Here is a 17,698-nt window from a genome sequence, read left to right as displayed (position 1 = left end):
TTATAAGCATTAACAAGTGCTCTAGCGTTAGTACTTAATAAGCTTGTAGTTAATATAGTTGTTAAAAGGCATATAAAGCTTAAGCGCGTGTAAAAAATAATTATAATAAGAGTTTTATTTTATTTTTACTAGCTTAATAATCTCTAGCGTCTTTACCTTACTATTACTATCTAATTAAGCGTTGTAGGCTACCTAGCATTATTTAAGAAGCTGGCAAGCTTACAGCGTACAGATAGAGGCGATAACGTTAATTAGGACGCCTAAAGGGCCTGCCTGCTACTACTTATTAAGAAAAGCTGCCTTATTATTTAAGTGCTTCTCTGCGTTATTAAACGCCTTTTAATCTTTACTAAATATAATCTGTTAGGCAGTAAGATTAATTATATAGTAGGCGCAACATAGGCGTTAATAACAGGCGTTAAAGCTGTATTTAATAGCTAGGGCGTTAATAGTAGCGTTGTTGTTAGTAGCATTATTAAGGATAAAGTAGCCTAAGTTACGCGCAGATATTTTAAAGCTTTTAAGCGTAGCATTAACAACAGCAGCAATATTAACGCCTATATGCTAGCCTATTAATAAAGGTAGGCTTAATATGTAATTATAAGGCTTACTGTTACTATTAAGGTGGTAGACATAAATACCTGTTAACACCTATTTGCTACCTGTTAATGTTTAATTATTAAAGAAGATATAGATAGCTAATTGCGTGTTATGTAGGTAATTAATAACAGTAGGCACATAGGACTTGTACTTAGCAATTATATAGGCTTGTAAGGTATTATAGGATCTCTAGAGCTCTGTCTCTGCTAACAGGTTAGCCTGCTATAACATGTTACAAAAAGCTGCGCCCTTAATTACAAAGAGCGCCTAGTTATTAGCTACTACCTAATTAAGTACTAACTATAGAAAAGTTGTACGTAAAAAGCTTAACATAATAAGATTAGCAACACTTTATAATACCCTAAAGCCTTTATAATAGATATAGGCAAGTAGAGAGAATTGCGTAGAGGATGTTGTTGTAACGCAGTAGGTAGACTTTTTGCTGTTCTTGTTAATGCTGTGGCTAGCTTTACGCTCTCTAAGATAGCGCGCAATTAATGTAGTTAATAGATTAGCTTAATAAAAGCTATTAGGTTACCTATAGGTGTAGCAGTAACAGCAGAGCTAATACAGGCGTTGTTGCTTTTAATGCTAAAGGCAATATTTATATTGCTAAACCTAGCTCTTTTAACTGCGCTTTAGTGTGTAGGGTGGCTTGTAATAACCTAATAGGCGTAGCTAGTTAATGCTGTTATAATTGTTATTATTATTGTTATTAATATTGCTATTAGTAGTTAATTATAACTTGCCTATAAAGCTTTTATTAGCGTTAAGCTCTAGCAACGCGTTAGTGGCTATATTAGTAGCGCTATCTTTAGGGACAGTTTGTAACACTGCGCTTTTAAGCTGCTAGCTAAAAACTTAGACAAGGTTACTGTTTATGCCCTCTATGTAATTAGGCAACGCTATATTAATAAAGAGGGTGTTAGTATTAATAGAGATAGGCGTTAGTAGAGTAGGCAAGATAACGCGTTAAAGTTACAATAGGTTTAGATAGGCACTAAGCTCTACTAGGTAGGCAGTAAGCTTTTATGTTGGCAGAATAGAAGACGCTAAGCTCTATTAGGTAGGCAGTAAGGTACTACCTTAGTAGCTGTAACTAGGATTTACTACTCCACGTACTAGAAGATACTGTAACCTTTAGTAATCCTCTAGTAAAACCTATAATATTGCAGCCTATTAAGTCTGTTAATTAAGTTAATTAAGTAAGCAAGATTTGCTTAATTAACTTAATAAATTTAGCTTCTATGCTTAACTTAATTAACTTAATAGTATTAAGTTAATTAAGTCAAGTTAACAAGTCAACTTGATTGTTGCCAAGTCTGCCTTAAGCTCCCTCTTAAGCTCCCTTATCTGCTGCTTGTTCTAGGCATCTAGCGCTTAGAGCTAGTTAGCAAGCAGGGGTATTGCCTAGTACAGGACTAACAGCTAACTAGGAGCTGCCTCTGCGTTAAGAGACGCGTTAATGTCCTAAGCAAAGGCGGCGTACGCCCTGTGCTAGAACACTAGGTGGTTCCACACAGGGTGGCTAGGGAAGCGCTAGCGCAGCGCAGCTGAGTCCTAGAGGATCACCTCTCTAAGGTAGAGCAGCAGGCTTATAAGGCCCCCTACAGCTAGGTTGTTAATCTAGCCAGCGTGTAGGCTAAAGCGGCCCTTCCACGCATTAAGCTCTAGCTAGATAAGAGATAGGAGCTTGTCTAGAGGCGCAATAGCTGCGTAAGAGATCTTAAAGCAGCCTATCTGCAGCAGATAGCTAGCTATAGACCTTATAAACTTTTGCAGCAGTAAGTTAAAGTAGCAGCTAACTATTTACTTTTAATTCTACCTGCCTGCTTACTAAATCTAATCTTTACTAACTTCTTTAAGCTCTGCTAGCTTAGCTGCTTTACTGTGTAGGAGGTAAGTCTTCTTCTAAGATAAGATCCTAGCGTAACTGTACGCCTTTGCAACCTAGTTGCGCTGGGAGTTGTAAGAGAAGGCTGCTGTATAATTGCCTGTGCTAGCCTTAATTAGCTGTATGCAGTACTAGGCTAAGCGCTTACTAAAGTTAGGAAAGGGCTTGTTGCCTAGGTCCTAGCAATAGAGCAGGTAGAAGGCTAGGCTGCTAAGCATGCAGAGGATTAGCTTTCTATGCCGCAGCGCGCCTATTGTCTTAAGCTAGCTGTGCTAGTTCTGCTTGCTTGCGCAGGTAGTGAATATTAGGGGCATGCAGCGCGTAGGGCCCTCTCCCTTAAACTTAAAGGTGAACAGGTCTAAGATCTCTGCAGAACAGCAGTTGCCTCTGCGCGTAAGCATGTAGTGGCCCAGCATGAGATCGACTAGCGTACGGAAGTGACACTCTACTGTTGCTGAGGACAAGCTTGCGTCTGCGCTATGTGTCTACAGCTTGCTACAGAGCTGCTTAAACTTGTCCTTAGTGTAGCTGTTAAGCAGCGTGTTTCTGCCCTTATTAGCGTACTGCTCTTAATCTTGCTAGGCATCCCTGCGCTGCAGAGACCTAAGGTACTCCCTTGCGCTGTCTACGCGCAGCAATAGGTAGCTGTTTATGCCTAGCGCCTTCTGCTCTTGCTAGAGGTTAGTAATAGCTGTAATGTAGGCGTAAACTAAGCGCTAGGCAAGACACGTCTTGTCTTAGAGAATGTTGCTCTCTACTTTGCAAGACCTAGTTCTTAAGGGCTAGTTTATAACTTTTTTAACTAGAAAAAGCAGTAGCTTCTCTTCTATAACAGTGCTACTGTTGTAGTACTGCTTCCTCTTGCAGAACGCCTAGACGCGGGAGTTAGCACAGACACAGACACACAGATAGGCAGGCAGGCAGGCGAGAATACTACCTTAAATTCCTCCTGCTTTGGAACATAGACCTAGTGCGTATTCTCTGGTCGCTGCTCGCGAATTGTAGCTAGGATATAGTGCGCATTAGCGCGCAGCTTAGCGTTGTTCGCGATGTTGACGTCTGCGCGCTCGCGACGCGCCCTGCGCTGTAGACCCATGCTCGCGCCCCCTGAGTGAGTGTGTACAGTGAGGGAGGGTATATACAGCAGCAAGCAGCGCACGCTGAAACTCGGGCTCGGGATGAAGGTGAGGGCAGGGCCTGGCCTGCCCTAGGGCCTCTCCATCCATACATATATATGTGTGTGTGTGTGTGTGTGTGTAGTACAGGAGCCATCAGCGGCGGGCTCAGCAGGCGGCCGGTGCATTAGGAGATGTCCACTGCACGGGCGCGAGAGCCGGGGGTGGACATCCGCAGACGCCCGCAGGAGGCGATTGGTCAAGAGGCGAGACAGCGACTCAGCCAAGGCTCAGTGCGGCCTCGAATACCATCCAATCGTGGCATACTTTCTTCGTCAGCGTTACCCATGATTCCTTCACACGGGAGTGGGTCTGGTTGCTTGCTTTGGCCGTGCTACACACTAGCTGGCGCCTATGGGCCTTCGTGATACACCCACGACTACGTCCAAGGGCGATCGCCGAGGTTCCATACATGATTCCGTGTAAGAGATCCATCCCCTTTGCTATGTCATGGCTGACAATATTTAGTCCTTGGTATGCAGTCTAATTCGAGGTGCTCAAGGCCACAAGTGCTCATATAATCTTTAGGCCATACTCTAGCTATGTTTAAAGATACTGCGTCACTGGTCCGTCACGGCATGTAGGTGATAGTTCATCCAGCATTGCTTCTATAACTTGCTGATTGCCAACACTTTTCAGCTGCTATTTTGGTGGATCATACGAGCCCTTTTCAATTCGACTTCTTGGAGAGCGGATATACGTCGTCTCGTCTCCTGACGATGCTGCCACTGTGTACAAGGACTCCACTAGTTTTTCCTGGGACGCCTACATGGACAGGCTGCTAAAAGCCTTCGGACTTAGCGAAAAAGCGAGGGAGATCTCTTGGGCGAAGCCAAGCTTGGTCAATCAGAACGACCATATGAAGACCATCAACCCACAGTTCAAAAGCCTTGTCCATCTCATAGAACATATATACAAAATACAGTTACTACCTGGCGAGCAACTGGATCTTCTGAGGCATTCTATCCTTTCGATGCTGGACAAGAACCTTACCTGGGCCAATCTCAACCAGCGATATGTTCTAGAATTTGGGATCGAATACCGCCGGATCTCTGTGAAGACGCTGTGTGCCTTTCTGATTACAGACTCAACCACACGTGGAATGTTTGGGGACCTTATGTTCGAGTATGAACCCAACCTATATAACCATATGAGAACTTTCAATGACGACTCCTGGGCCTGCGTTTTCAACGTTCCAAAGATATTCACTCCTAGACTTAACAGAGCGAGGAATATACTCTGTTCAGCAATGCGACGGTACATCAGAACTCCAAAAGAGCTCCGGAAAGGAGGCGCTTGGTCCGTCCGGGCCATTATCGAAGCGGTAGATTGCTTTGGAATGGACGAAGATAGTCAAGTAGCGATGTTGTTCATGATTTGGTGGGCGTAAGTGACGTCTACCTTGCTATGAATACTTTTGTACTAACAAAACTTCAGGGCGCATAGTAATACGATCAATGCGTGTTTCTGGCTTTTATGCAATGTTGCTTACAACGAAACACTTGTCGATGCACTCCTTAAAGAGACTTCGCCTGCGTTCCGTGGCACTGCGATTGACATACCATATCTCATGCATGATTGCCCGCTTCTCGACTCAGCGTATCTCGAAGTTCTTCGGCTCGTAAACGGCGCTTTTAGTATACGAAAGGTGCAGCAAGATACTGAAGTTTCGGGAAGGGTGCTCAGGGCCGGCAATACTCTTGTCATTCCCTATCGGGAGCTACATTCGAACCCTAACGTATGGGGGGAGTCAACTACACGATTCGACCCGGAGCGTTTCCTCCAACAGCCAAAGTTAGCAGCACATCCCTCATATAGACCTTTCGGTGGTGGAGTCAGTTATTGTCCTGGTCGAAATCTAGCAAAGGCTGAGGTGTGCGGATTTGTAGCAGCCTTCATTAACCGCTTCCAGATCTCAGTTCCGCTGGGGTCGACTGGAGAGCCACAGGCATTCCCACTCTTGGATACTACCAAACCATCCACTGGTATAACAGGCTGCATGCCGGATATGGATCTATACCTTGACATCAAGCCAAGGGTTTGATATTGGGGTCCAAAGAGTTTGAGAAGCCCTGGCATGTCCTGCTTTGTGTGCTTGTCTGGACGGTCACCAATAAGCAATGAATTGACTGTAATGATCAACGTCCATATTATAGTGCATGCTCCGATAATATGAGAATTCTGTCTTTTATACACATATGCAAGCCAGTAGTCGCTTCGCTACCCAAAAAGTCCTCCACGAGTGCATCGCCCATAGAGGGCATCAGGTTAACCCCATAGACGGGGTACTCCGCCTCGGCACGCTCCACATGCACCTCAGATTTGGCGCCTTTCTGACCGGACATAGACAAACTAGATACTCACCCCTGTCCTGCTGCCTGCGTTCATGGGCGACGTGCATTCATGGGCGCTAATTCCTGAACAAAAGCTGTGATTGCTCTTCGGACTTCGGTAAAGCCTTTGATTGCGGCGTAGCCTTAGTCCATCACTCCAAGAGATGGCATGGTGCTCTGACACTGGGTTATAGGACCGAGACTCTCTTTCATCCTCGCACACTCATCGAAGGCCTACCGAGTTTTCTCAAAGAGCGTCGAAACTTCCTTCAATCCTTTTGTCAATAGCTACCCGTGGAGTGCTGAATCTGGTCATCATTGTACCATGGAGACTCGAGCCTTTGTTAGTGCGAATGCCCCCTCGGCTCCGAGATTCAGCCTCAATGTCTTCCTGGTAAGCGCACACCCCTCTGGCCCTAGCTACCGAGAACTGATCCGTCCTAGGGAATTGTTTGGGGAGGCTTCACACTTGCAACCATTTTCGTTGTCTGCAGGGCAAACCTGCGATTTCGAACCTTCCGATGCTTCTACATCGACGATGCTTTTGTCCTTGTCGCATGGCTCATGGTGCTCGCAATGTCTATAACCTGGCAGTGCTTGGCTGGCAACATGTATCTCAACAACGCCGTCTCGAGGGGAGAACAAATGCCTTCGTCCGATTTTGTAGATCGGTCAGAGACTTTTCTCAAAGCGTCGGCCGCTTATGTGTTTCTCTTCTATTCAGCGCTGTGGTGCATTAAATTATCTTTCCTCTTCTTCTTCCGGCGCCTGTACGTCAATATCGGAAGTTGGATGCGGTTTTGGTGGGTCATCTTGGCCATCACGATAGCTACATGGGCTGTGTGTGTTGGGAACATCGACTACAAATGTCTAGTCTCACCACTCACAGAGATCGCCTTGAAGTGCAGCAGCGACAGTGCTGTAAAGTATCAGAAGGTCACTCTCATTCTTAACTGTATACTTGATATCTTTACGGATACACTAAGTAGGTGTTAGTGCCCCCCGGAAATGCGGATGCTAACCTTTTCGGACAGTCTTGTGTATTCCTATAACCATGCTTTGGAAGGTTCGAATTAGCCCTCGGCGAAAGATAGCGCTTGGAGCGGTGTTCTCAGTAACTGTTTTCACCATCGTCTTTGCCATCGCTCGCGTATCTCTCATGAATTCACACACTTGGCACGAGGATATGATCTGGCTATATAACTGGAGTAATATAGAGACCTACGCGGGTAAGGATGTCCTCTGTCACTTGGAGTCTTCACTGATAAGTGATACTGCAGCTCTGATTGTCTGTTCTCTTGGATCTTTCCGGTCGCTCTTTAAATCACAGGACTCTGCGAAAACTCCACTTCCACCAGTGGGAGCACCTCACACCATTGGTGGCTCACCGAAGAAGCGCAAGCTTGATTCATTCGCACACATCTTCACTTCTTCAATTGCTAAAACTCTAGAGACATCAGAGAGTCAACACGAATTTGTCGAGCTCAAGGAACCAGTTACAACACACGCTACTTCTATCTCAGGCTCTTCTGCTCACGATCTGGAAAGTATGGAGTTTCCGACTTACCATGGTATCAACCTTGCCTGAGTCTTTCCGAAACCATACGAATAGGAATCGTAGGAATCGTATACACCTTTTAAGAGCAAGTTCTGTTGTTTATCTCATGACCTTCTTTAAAGACTTTGTTTCAGATCTCATACCTAAGTAGTTTTATACCAAAGGGGGGAAATTGCAGAGGGTTGTTAGGTACATCAATTTCTGCTTCGTTCCATTCTATCTCAATCGAAGACTGTCCTTAGAGAACTGTCTGTGGTACATTTACTGTACCTTAGTGAGGCTTCATACACTGCGCGTCAGTTACGAGTTACTGATTCCTATGTTGTCGCCTAGCTAGCTATATCTGAAGTATATTTTAAGCCCGTGATACATCATCCTACTGATGCGCATGTTGGTGTACTCGGCCATCGTTGGTGCTGCAAGATGATTCTAGGAACGTGCACCAGGCTAGATAGAGGAACCAAGGTCCAACGTGTTATCGAAGATCATGTTCATTCGATATGCGGGTTTCGCCGATGACTTCTGTCAGGATTGGGCCGTTGATCGACGGGTAAATACAGCTCACCATTATTTGTAGTGACTTACTTCATGGAAACCAAGATCAACGGGTGCATTCAAGATGTGTCGTGCACCAAGCGCTATCTACGATGAAACATTAAATTGTTTGACCATTATTGCGGCGAAGAACTGCCTAGGTACACGATGAGGGATCGCACTTGGAGTGCATGCGTGGATCTGAGCAGCAATAAGCGAGAACGACATGAATGGAGGACATACAGTAGGGTGTCTTTGGCATGGATCGCGAATGGAGTGTGTGGCATTATGGGGCGTATACTCATCACTAGGTATCCTCGTATCCAGTATAACTGGAGGAAGTAAGCGCTGGATCGGCCCGAACCAGGGCATTGGTACGCAATGGAAAGGCTGTGTTTCATAGGCGTGCAGCCTGGTGAATTACGCGGATTGCGCACGACGAACTCATTCCTGGCTCACTCACTCACATCACATCACGCCATTCGCGTGCTAGCCCCCACACCTATCGTATCCTAATAAGGTCTTATTCCTAAGGTGCTGTTGGGCGAGGCGTGATGGACCTGCGGCTCAGCGAACAGTATCTGTTTATCCAGATTGCGGCACAGAGAGACAATCTAGTGGTCTGATCCATGTAGCTCATTTCTCAGGGTCAGTGCAAAATCCTTAACTGAGGCACTTGCACCTTATGTGGCTACACGATGCAGTCTGAGCAGAAACAAGTGGTGATGGGGTCTCTCTATGAGCCTCATGAGGTCGAATACATCGACGACGAACAACAATACCTGCACTCATGGCGGCTCGCCATCGTCATCTCGCTACTCTTTTTTGGGCAACTGCTCATGGCATTGGACGTCAATATCATTAATGTCGCTATTCCGGAAATCTCAACACGCTTCCAGTCCCTGGATGATGTAGCATGGTATGGATCAGCGTACTTGCTCACCATCACGGCTTTTCAGCCTTCCTTTGGTACAATATATCGGTATTTCAACATCGACATAGCCTACAAGACATGCATAATCATTTTTGAAGGTAGGTTTTAGTTATAATTTGCAAGTGCAATCTCTGACGTTTTCAGTCGGCTCGACTATGTGCGCTGCCGCGACCTCCTCGAAGATGTTTATTGTCGGTCGTGCTATTGCGGGATTTGGCGCAGCTGGAGTACTCCAGGGTGCCTTGGCTGTGATTATGCAGGTGGTAGAGCTGCAAAAACGACCTTTATATATGGGTGTAGTGATCAGTGTCTTCGCCGTCACGGTTTGTGTAGGGCCTGTCCTTGGCGGACTCTTTACTCAGAAGGCGACGTGGAGGTGGTGCTTTTGGATGTAAGTCAGGAGGTCTTGAGTAGTAAGAGATACTAAACAGTTCCCAGAAACCTTCCTATCGGAGGAGTTGTACTTGTACTGCTTTTCCTTTTTTTGAAAGTCCCAGGAACGCAGAACTCGAGCAGAAGCCTTCCAGTCTCGGCAAAACTTAGACGTTTCGACCCACTAGGCTGTTCGCTCTTTATAGGGGCAGTGACGTGTGTTCTTTTGGCTCTTCAATGGGGCGGTCAAAGTCTGCCTTGGAACTCAGCAACGGTCATCGGACTGCTTGTCGGATTCTGCGCCTTGATCTGCGTTTTTGGCTACGTACAGTGGAAAGCCCAAGATAGGGCTACAATTCCACTACGTGTGCTCCGGCGAAGGAACATTTGGACATCAGCTATTGTGCTTTTCTTAACTCAGGCTACACTGTACTTGGTTAGTAAAACCTGGGCGTTCTTTATAACCTAAGGAGCGTGTCACTTACAGGTTTTGACAGCTTTCCTTCTACATTCCATTCTATTTTCAGACGGTCCGAGGGGAGGGTCCGATCCAAGTAGGCGTCCGTTTCATTCCAATGATGTTACCAGAAATACTGGCCTTGGTAGCGGTGGGCGCCCTCGCCACGCATTATGGATACTACGTAAGTGAGATGCATTGACTAACAGGTGCAACAATTGGTACTGAGTTGCAACTAGGTCCCATACATTGTGTTCGGAGAAATTATCTGCGTGACTGGTCTAGTACTGTTGACGCGTTTGTCTCCTACCACGCAGACCTTGTACTGGGCTGCCTCCATGGTTGTGACGGGGATAGGCATGGGTATTGCGATGCAACTTCCGTATACCGCTATCCAAGTGACTTTAGAGTAGGTACATAACTCTCACAGACTACACGAGTAGTGCATAGATACTCACGAACCGATAGAGAAGAAGACGTGCCCATTGGCAACGGTAAATATCCCACAAAGTCCCCGAAACCTCAGGCGCTGAACGCATTATAGCCATTGCTGTCTTTAGCAGTCAGCTCGGAGGGTGAGTACAGTCCGATATTTGAACTATTTGGATGCTAATGCAATAGAAAAGCGCTATCGCAATCGCTATGGGTCAGACGATTGTCCTCAACACCCTCGTACATGATGTTCCCGCCGCTATACCTTCACTTTCTGGAAGACTGGTAATGGCCGCAGGTGCAGCTGACCTTCGCAGAATTGCTGGTTCTGCAGGCATTGAAGCAATACTTCGAGCTATCTGGAACAAGGCTATTGTAAGGACGATGTATCTAGCAGTGGCACTCACTGCTTCGGCTATTCCTTTCACCATGGCTATGCAATGGCTGAATGCGACTAAAGTGGCAAAAGAACGCAAAGCTGGGACCTGGAATGGGGGGAATCAAGACGATGAGACAAACAAGGGAAAGAATGATGCTCTGGGTTCGAGCAAGGAAGTTGTCTCTTCCACCATAACCTAGCCAAGGATGATTGTAACGACAAATGATCGCTTTACAATTGATTGACCAAACCCTCGCTTCTGATTGTAACAAGCTATGCTTGTATTTTCAATGCCAACTCAATCAAATGCAATAGCATCATCTAGATTGTATTTAAGTAATATAGGAACAATATATGTCTTACACAAAAGCTACGCAGAGAACTAAACAACGTAGCTAGTGCTGTTACATAGCTAAAGCAGTTAGATAATATTAAGCTAGAGGAACTATATCTATCGGCTAAAACTATAAATTTAAAAGAGAGAACAATTTATAGTTCTATTACTAACATACTTAGTAAGAGGTTTGCCTATGCAAGCTCTACCTAGCTTTAAGTAACTGCTAAAGACTTTTATTTTTATACTTTAGTCTTTAAAACTATACTATCTAACTAACATACTTTTTGTTAAGATAAGCTACTATTATCTAATAGTTTAAAACTTCTTAATACTAAGTAAGCTAATATAAAGCTTTTTATTACAAATAAAAAGCAACAACTAAGTAGAGCTAGTATAAGCTTATGTAGAAGTTTAAATAACTAGTATAATAGAAACACAACAATGCGCTAGACAGGTTTATGTTACAGTTACGTAACAAAGAACGCAGCTAAAAGCGTAGACGTAGACTTAGCAAGGCTAAGCTTACAACTATATGTTACGTTACTTACTTCGTGATGCAGTCACGTGGTACTTCGGCCGAGGATATGTGGTGACGAGGGGAGAAGGGGGTGACAGGGCTATAAGGGTGTACAGTCCTTATAGCATGCGTATAGGTCTGTGGGTGCGGCAACGTGGTTTGTCCTTATTCCTAGATATAGGCGGGGGAGTAGAACTAATTATTTCAGAGAGTAATAGATGTATAGATTCTTAAGTAGAGTATTATCCTATCTAATATAGAAATTAACATAACCTTTAATAGTTATTTAGGGTTAGGCTTATATACATAGTAGATCGCAGGCCTCACAGGCCTTATTACTGCTAAGGTAGATCGCATGCAATCCTTGCAATCCTTGTAATCCTTTCCTTAGCTTACAATCCTGTCACGTTATCCTTATTATGTAACTACCCTACTTAGACTATGCTTCTGTTTTCTCTTACCCTGCTTCTAGTGCAACTGTTCTTGTCTATACAGTTGTAACATCTGCCTCTCCCTCCTTTAGCAATGTTCTTACTGCTACATCTAACATCCTATTACTGTTTCGCATATAAGGCTGCTGTTTCTCTAGAACTGCTTGTTTATCCTCTAGGTTCCTTCTTTATTTGCTTTTCTAACTATAGGTAGAGCTCTAATCTGTTACTGTTGTAAGCGCGCTGTCTAGCGTCTTAATCTTATTAAACAGTCTAAGATGCGTTCTTGTAGTCCTTATGCTTTATTATCTTCTTAGTGTGTCCTAACCTTGTTATTAGACAAGTGTGTTAAGTGTGTTTAAAAAGAGAGTTATTACAATGCTTTTATTTCTAACTTAACATAGAGTTCTTTAGAGTAGAACTTTTCTTAGCTTCTTATAGAAGTAAAGAGAGTACAACAGGCTTAGTTAGACACTTCTAACTAAGAGGCTAACATCCTTGCAAAGAGGGCTGCAGTAATAGCAGAGGCTGTAAAAGCTACTAAGCTAGTTGCCTAAGCTTCTACTTAAAAAGCTTAATTAGAGAAACAACTCTAGCTTATTTATAATTACAGAGCTAAATATATTATAGAAGACTTCTTATTATTAGAGAAGTTAGAGATTCTAGAATCTACAACAGTTAAAATACTATCTCTAGAAACTACTATTATTTGTTTAATTCCTACTACTTACTTTCTTATATTACTACTATCTAGTACTGCTTTGTTTAGCTCTTTAAGTTCTAGGTAGTTTTTATAGAGTAACTATCTTAGAATTTCTTTAAATCGCGTAGAGCATTCTTTAAGTTCTTAATAGATTTTTAAGTGTTCTTATAAGTAGGCTATTCTTTCTATTTAACTAAGAACTCTTTTCTTTTATTCTATTACTTTAGTATTTTTTCTACCTTATATTCCTCTTCTAACCTAATATCTAGGTTCCTAGTCTCTAGTAGTATATAGATAGGCGCTTTTTTATTAAGGATATGTAGAATTTGTTACAAAATTTTTTTTACTAAGGTAGCTTTAGTGTTATTATAGTTCCTTCTATAGCTAGCACTAAGAATAGACTAATTCTTTTTTCTACTAGTTTTTATAAAAGTCTTCTTCTTTATTAGTTCTTAGTTAAAAGGTAGACTTATTTACTTAGTTGTATTATAAAGATTTTAATTTTATGCTAGTTTAATTATTCTTCTATCTATTAATTTACTTTTCCTACTTCTTTAACTATTTTTATGTGAATGTTGTAGATCCTAGTGATTTGTTTGTTAGCTATTAGAGGTCTATTATAGCCTATTGCTAAGATGCAAAGTTGTGCTTAGTATCTGTAGTTTGCCTTATATAGAGATACTTGTGTAGAGTTAGATTTAGCAGTGTTATAGGCTAGCTAGGCTATTGGAAGCTATTGCGCCTAATTAGTTTAACTATAATTTACATATTTTCTTAGATACTATTCTAGTGTCTAATTAGCTCTTTCTATTTATTTATTAGATTCTAGGTAGTAGGCAGTTAACAAGCAATGTGTTATGCTTAAATGTTTTACTAGTTTCTACTATAATTCTAATATAAACAGCTTATCTTTATCTAAGATTATTATTCTAGGTGTTCTATATTATACTACTATATTCTTCTTAAATTTGTATACTAGCTCTTCTACTATAATTATTTTCTCTGTTAGCTAGAAGTGCACAGGCTTAGTAGTTTTATTAACTACTACTATAATTATGTTACATACTTGTTCTAATTCTAGTTTAGAAGATTTAGGTAGTCTTGTTATAAAATCTATTATACTTATTTCTTATAGTTGTTCTAGCGCTATAATTGCTTATAACTTTTTATAAAGCTTATGTCTTTAGGTATTATTTTAATTACATATATTATATTCTTTTAATACTTTAATGTAACGTACATTATAGGCAAGTTGCTTACACACCTAAGTTACTTACTTTTACTAAGACTTTACTAAACTACTTTTCTTACACTAATGTATGTCTAACAACACTACTTAGACATGCTAAAAGAACATTAAATATAGCTTATGCTTTAAGCTTTTAAATAAAATGTAACACTTTTAAAATAACATGCTGCAGCTATATATAGAGTCTTTTAAAAAATAATAAATAACTAACATACTAGGTAACTTTTATAAGTTAATTTTATAGCTAAATTATAAAAGCTAGGTAATAATAAAAAGTAGGTAATTATTAAGCACATACTTAAGCTATATATATAAGGATTTTCCTCTTAGCTAGTAGCTATAGCTAATATAGCTAATTCTTTACACACTAAGTATAATCTAAGCTATATTAGTATAAACTAGCCTAGTATATTTATAAAGTGTTATCTAAAGCTTAAAGTAAAGTTTAAGTGTAAGTATAACTATAAAAAAAGTTTTTTATAAAATTTTTAAAGTAATTTAAACCTAGTTTAGCCTTATAAAGAATATTAAAGCTAAGTATAACTTTTAAAATAATAATATATATAACTTTAATAAAATAAGCTTTATAATAGGCTAAATATTTACTAACTATACTTATGCCTAAAACTTTACTTTAAGCTTTAAATAATACTTTATAAACATACTAAGCTAGTTTATGCTAAGGTAGCCTAGATTATGCTTAGTATATAAAGAATTAGCTATATTTGTTATAGCTACTAGCTAAGAGGAAAATCCTTACATATATAGCTTAAGTATGTGCTTAATAATTACCTACTTCTTATTATCACCTAGCTTTTATAAGTTAGCTATAAAATTAGCTTATAAAGGTTATCTAGTATATTAGTTATTTATTATTTTTTTTAAAAAAACTTTATACATAGCTATAGCATATTATTTTAAAAGTGTTATGTTTTATTTAAAAGCTTAAAGTATAAGCTATATCTAATATTCTTTTAGCTTGTCTAAGTAGTGTTATTAGGAATGTATTAGTGTAGAAAAAGTAGTTTAGTAGAGTCTTAGCAAAAGTAAACAACTTAGGTGTGTAAGCAACTTGCCTGTAATGTACACTATATTTAACGTAATTCTAATATTTTATAGCTATAATGTTACAACCTACGATTAGGCTGTAATCTATCACCTGAGAATGCCCCACTGTTTGAACAAACAACGATGGAGCCCTTGGGTCACCCCACCGGGGAAGAAGTCACGTGACCCAACGGACGAGGAATGGGCGACCATGATGGGCCAGCTGGCGGGCGAATGCAGCGTCCAATAGGGAGCCAGCAGGCGAGCGCAGGTGAGCGCAAGTGCGCGCGAGGGATTGCAGGCGACTACCTGCGATCACTTGCAATCACTTGCAATTAACCCTAGGCCTTTATGTATATAGCTAGAGCAGTAGACTACAGCAGCAGGGGTGTGATTAATAGTTTAGTTTATCCTTACATAGACTAAGTAGCATTACTGCTTTATAATAAGCTAATACTATTTATATATCTTATAATATATATACTTCTAATTCTGTTTACTTAAACTATTTAACCTAGGCGCCTTATACTACTGTTAGTGTAAGGGCGCAGGCAAGACAATGGGTCCGAATGCGGTATGAATCCACTCAGAGGCATATGGGAGTGCGTGGGGACTCAGAGACCTAGGAATACCAATAACACCTATAGGCCTTGTACGTAGGATATTAGAAAACTACTAAGCTAGCTACAGGGGTGAGGTGCGACTAAATACATAAGGGAATAGGGGCAACTGCAGGGGACTAGGTTAAGTTATAGTTAGGGCTGATACAGGGACCCTTTAGATAGGATCTAAGCAACCTAAGATAGAACAATTTGTAGAATTGTTACACTACCCCCTTTTCTGTAAACTAATAGTCCCTATCTACAGTGTTTAAAAAGTATTTAGAAATACTTTAAAACTAATTTAAATAAAATATAATAAGTATAACTATCTTAACTAAAATTTCTTATTACTAAGAAATAAACTAAAAACCTAATACTAATATAATGCCTCTGTTATAATGTTTTTATTTAGTAGTAACTAGCAGTATAGTTATTATTAATATAGTAAATTTATTATTTATAGTAATAAGTGTTTACTTACTTTACCTATATAGTTTAGTTAATTTTGTTAGTTTTTTCTTTAGCTATTATCTAAATTTTCTACTTTATAGGTATTATTATACACTTAATATTCTATAGCTTAGTCTACTAACTAATTATAGCATTAAAAAAATTACTATACTGCTCTGCCCCCCTCCTAGAGCCTCTTTAGAGGTGTTTTAAGTTATCTACTTTTAAGCTGCCTACGCCTTTACCTGCAGCCTTTAAGTTAAGTTTTTTTATTAGTCCTTTAAATTAAAGAAATGTAAATATTACACTTTATATAATAAGAAATGCAATTTTATATAAATATAGTTTAATACTACTAGGTTATAAGTTACTAATGCGCGCATAGGTCCCTTTATATTATTAAAAGGAGTTTCTAGTCTTGTAGAGCTATCTTAAGCTATAGGCAGCAGCCTAAAACGCAGAAAGTAAAGAGAATAAAAAAAAGGCCTTTAAAGCTATTTTTGTTAAATAGGCTCTAACAGCTAGCTGCTTATAGTATAAGCACTTAAGTAGCAAGAGTAAGAGTAGTGTACAGTGTGCACAGCGTACAAGGTAGGTAAGGTGAGGGCAACATGTTTCTAGTTGTATTACTCTTGTCTTTCCTCTATACAGAGAAAAAGAGGGATATCTAGATGTTTACGCACAGAGGTTTACGCACAAGCATTATGTAACATAGATACGTGATCCTGCTTGTGCGCAATTGTTTGTATCTAGGCCGCAACACTGCTGCTGCGTACAGACACTAGCAACTTTTCTTTTTGTCTAAAAAGTTACCTTCTATACACGTTACCTCTTTTCTGTCTGTGTAGGTCTATCTAATTATGTTCTACCTTTACTCTACTCTATTTGTTAGGACTTGCCTTAGTAATGCTGTGCGTTAAAATAGGCTAGTTATACTATGTAAATAGCTTTTCTTTTCTTTATTCTTTGCTTTTTAAGCCTTACTATATAATCCCCTAGCTCTCTTTTCTTTTTTTATATAGTGCTAATAGTAACAGATCCTTATAATAAAAAAAATAAGTGCGTATAATATAAAAAAAACAAAATAAAAAAAAATAGGCCTTATATAAAGGCGTTGTTAGTCTAGTTAGTCTAAGGCATCTTTGCGCACAAGATCTAGCTAGTCTACAGATGCTTCTATCTAAATAGAGAGGTAGTTAGTTAAGACTAATAATTAAAAAGCCTAGTTTAGTGTTTTCTTTATATATGCATTTACTAAGTTATTTTTACTATTAATTTACTTAATTTTAGCAATTTCCCTTTTCTTATATAATTTATAGAGTAATATAATGTTAATTATAAGTTACTTTTTACTAGTAGTGCCTAGCTTAATAAAGTAATTATATAAAGACCTTAAATCTATATAAATTACTACTAGAATTAGTAGCAGTTTAAGCATTTATATAATTTACTATAAAGTTATACTAAAAGTAATTACATTATTAAACTTTTTAACTATTCTATATAGTTTACTAGTAAGAACACTCTTAGTTACTCTTTTACACTTAGTAGAATTTTAGTGTATAATGTTGCTTAGTATTTTAAAGTAGTTACTTTACTTTATATAGTCTTTATTACTTAATATAATTAAGAATTCTAGCTATAAGCTAAAGTCCTTATTATTAGTAAATAATCTATTTATAAAAATAAATAGC

General features: G+C 39.9%; 4 protein-coding genes across 4 annotated transcripts; 3 read left to right on the top strand and 1 right to left on the bottom strand.

Annotated features, from left to right (window-relative positions):
• Positions 1 to 405: 405 nt before the first annotated feature.
• BDR25DRAFT_224996 (uncharacterized protein) lies at positions 406 to 564 on the bottom strand (the record flags this gene model as incomplete). The annotated part of the gene is made up of 1 exon (XM_033685165.1): positions 406 to 564. A coding segment is annotated over one exon (159 nt), but the record flags the coding sequence as incomplete, so codon positions are not given.
• A 3,108-nt stretch (positions 565 to 3,672) lies between these two features.
• BDR25DRAFT_343010 (cytochrome P450) lies at positions 3,673 to 5,736 on the top strand (the record flags this gene model as incomplete). The annotated part of the gene is made up of 6 exons (XM_033693788.1): positions 3,673 to 3,678; positions 3,755 to 4,091; positions 4,138 to 4,143; positions 4,198 to 4,249; positions 4,309 to 5,055; positions 5,107 to 5,736. 6 exons carry the CDS (start codon positions 3,673 to 3,675, stop codon positions 5,711 to 5,713), a joined length of 1,755 nt encoding a protein of 584 aa, XP_033547604.1. The 3' UTR covers positions 5,714 to 5,736.
• Positions 5,737 to 6,327: 591 nt separating this feature from the next.
• On the top strand, positions 6,328 to 7,724 carry BDR25DRAFT_343009 (uncharacterized protein; the record flags this gene model as incomplete). Its single annotated transcript, XM_033693787.1, has 3 exons — positions 6,328 to 6,396; positions 6,447 to 6,987; positions 7,037 to 7,724. The coding sequence occupies 3 exons, from the start codon at positions 6,328 to 6,330 to the stop codon at positions 7,588 to 7,590; spliced, it is 1,164 nt and encodes a 387-aa protein (XP_033547603.1). The 3' UTR covers positions 7,591 to 7,724.
• Positions 7,725 to 8,654: 930 nt separating this feature from the next.
• Positions 8,655 to 10,868, top strand: BDR25DRAFT_286969 (MFS general substrate transporter; the record flags this gene model as incomplete). Its single annotated transcript, XM_033688287.1, has 8 exons — positions 8,655 to 9,126; positions 9,173 to 9,419; positions 9,467 to 9,836; positions 9,898 to 10,041; positions 10,097 to 10,266; positions 10,326 to 10,351; positions 10,402 to 10,432; positions 10,484 to 10,868. The coding sequence occupies exons 1-8, from the start codon at positions 8,793 to 8,795 to the stop codon at positions 10,866 to 10,868; spliced, it is 1,707 nt and encodes a 568-aa protein (XP_033547602.1). The 5' UTR covers positions 8,655 to 8,792.
• Between the last annotated feature and the right edge of the window lie 6,830 nt (positions 10,869 to 17,698).

The sequence above is a fragment of the Lindgomyces ingoldianus genome, assembly GCF_010093535.1.
Source record: "Lindgomyces ingoldianus strain ATCC 200398 unplaced genomic scaffold BDR25scaffold_16, whole genome shotgun sequence".
NCBI classification, from domain to species: Eukaryota; Fungi; Ascomycota; class Dothideomycetes; order Pleosporales; family Lindgomycetaceae; genus Lindgomyces; species Lindgomyces ingoldianus.
Note: the sequence above shows the minus strand (reverse complement) of the source record. Positions and strands in the feature narration are given on the sequence as shown.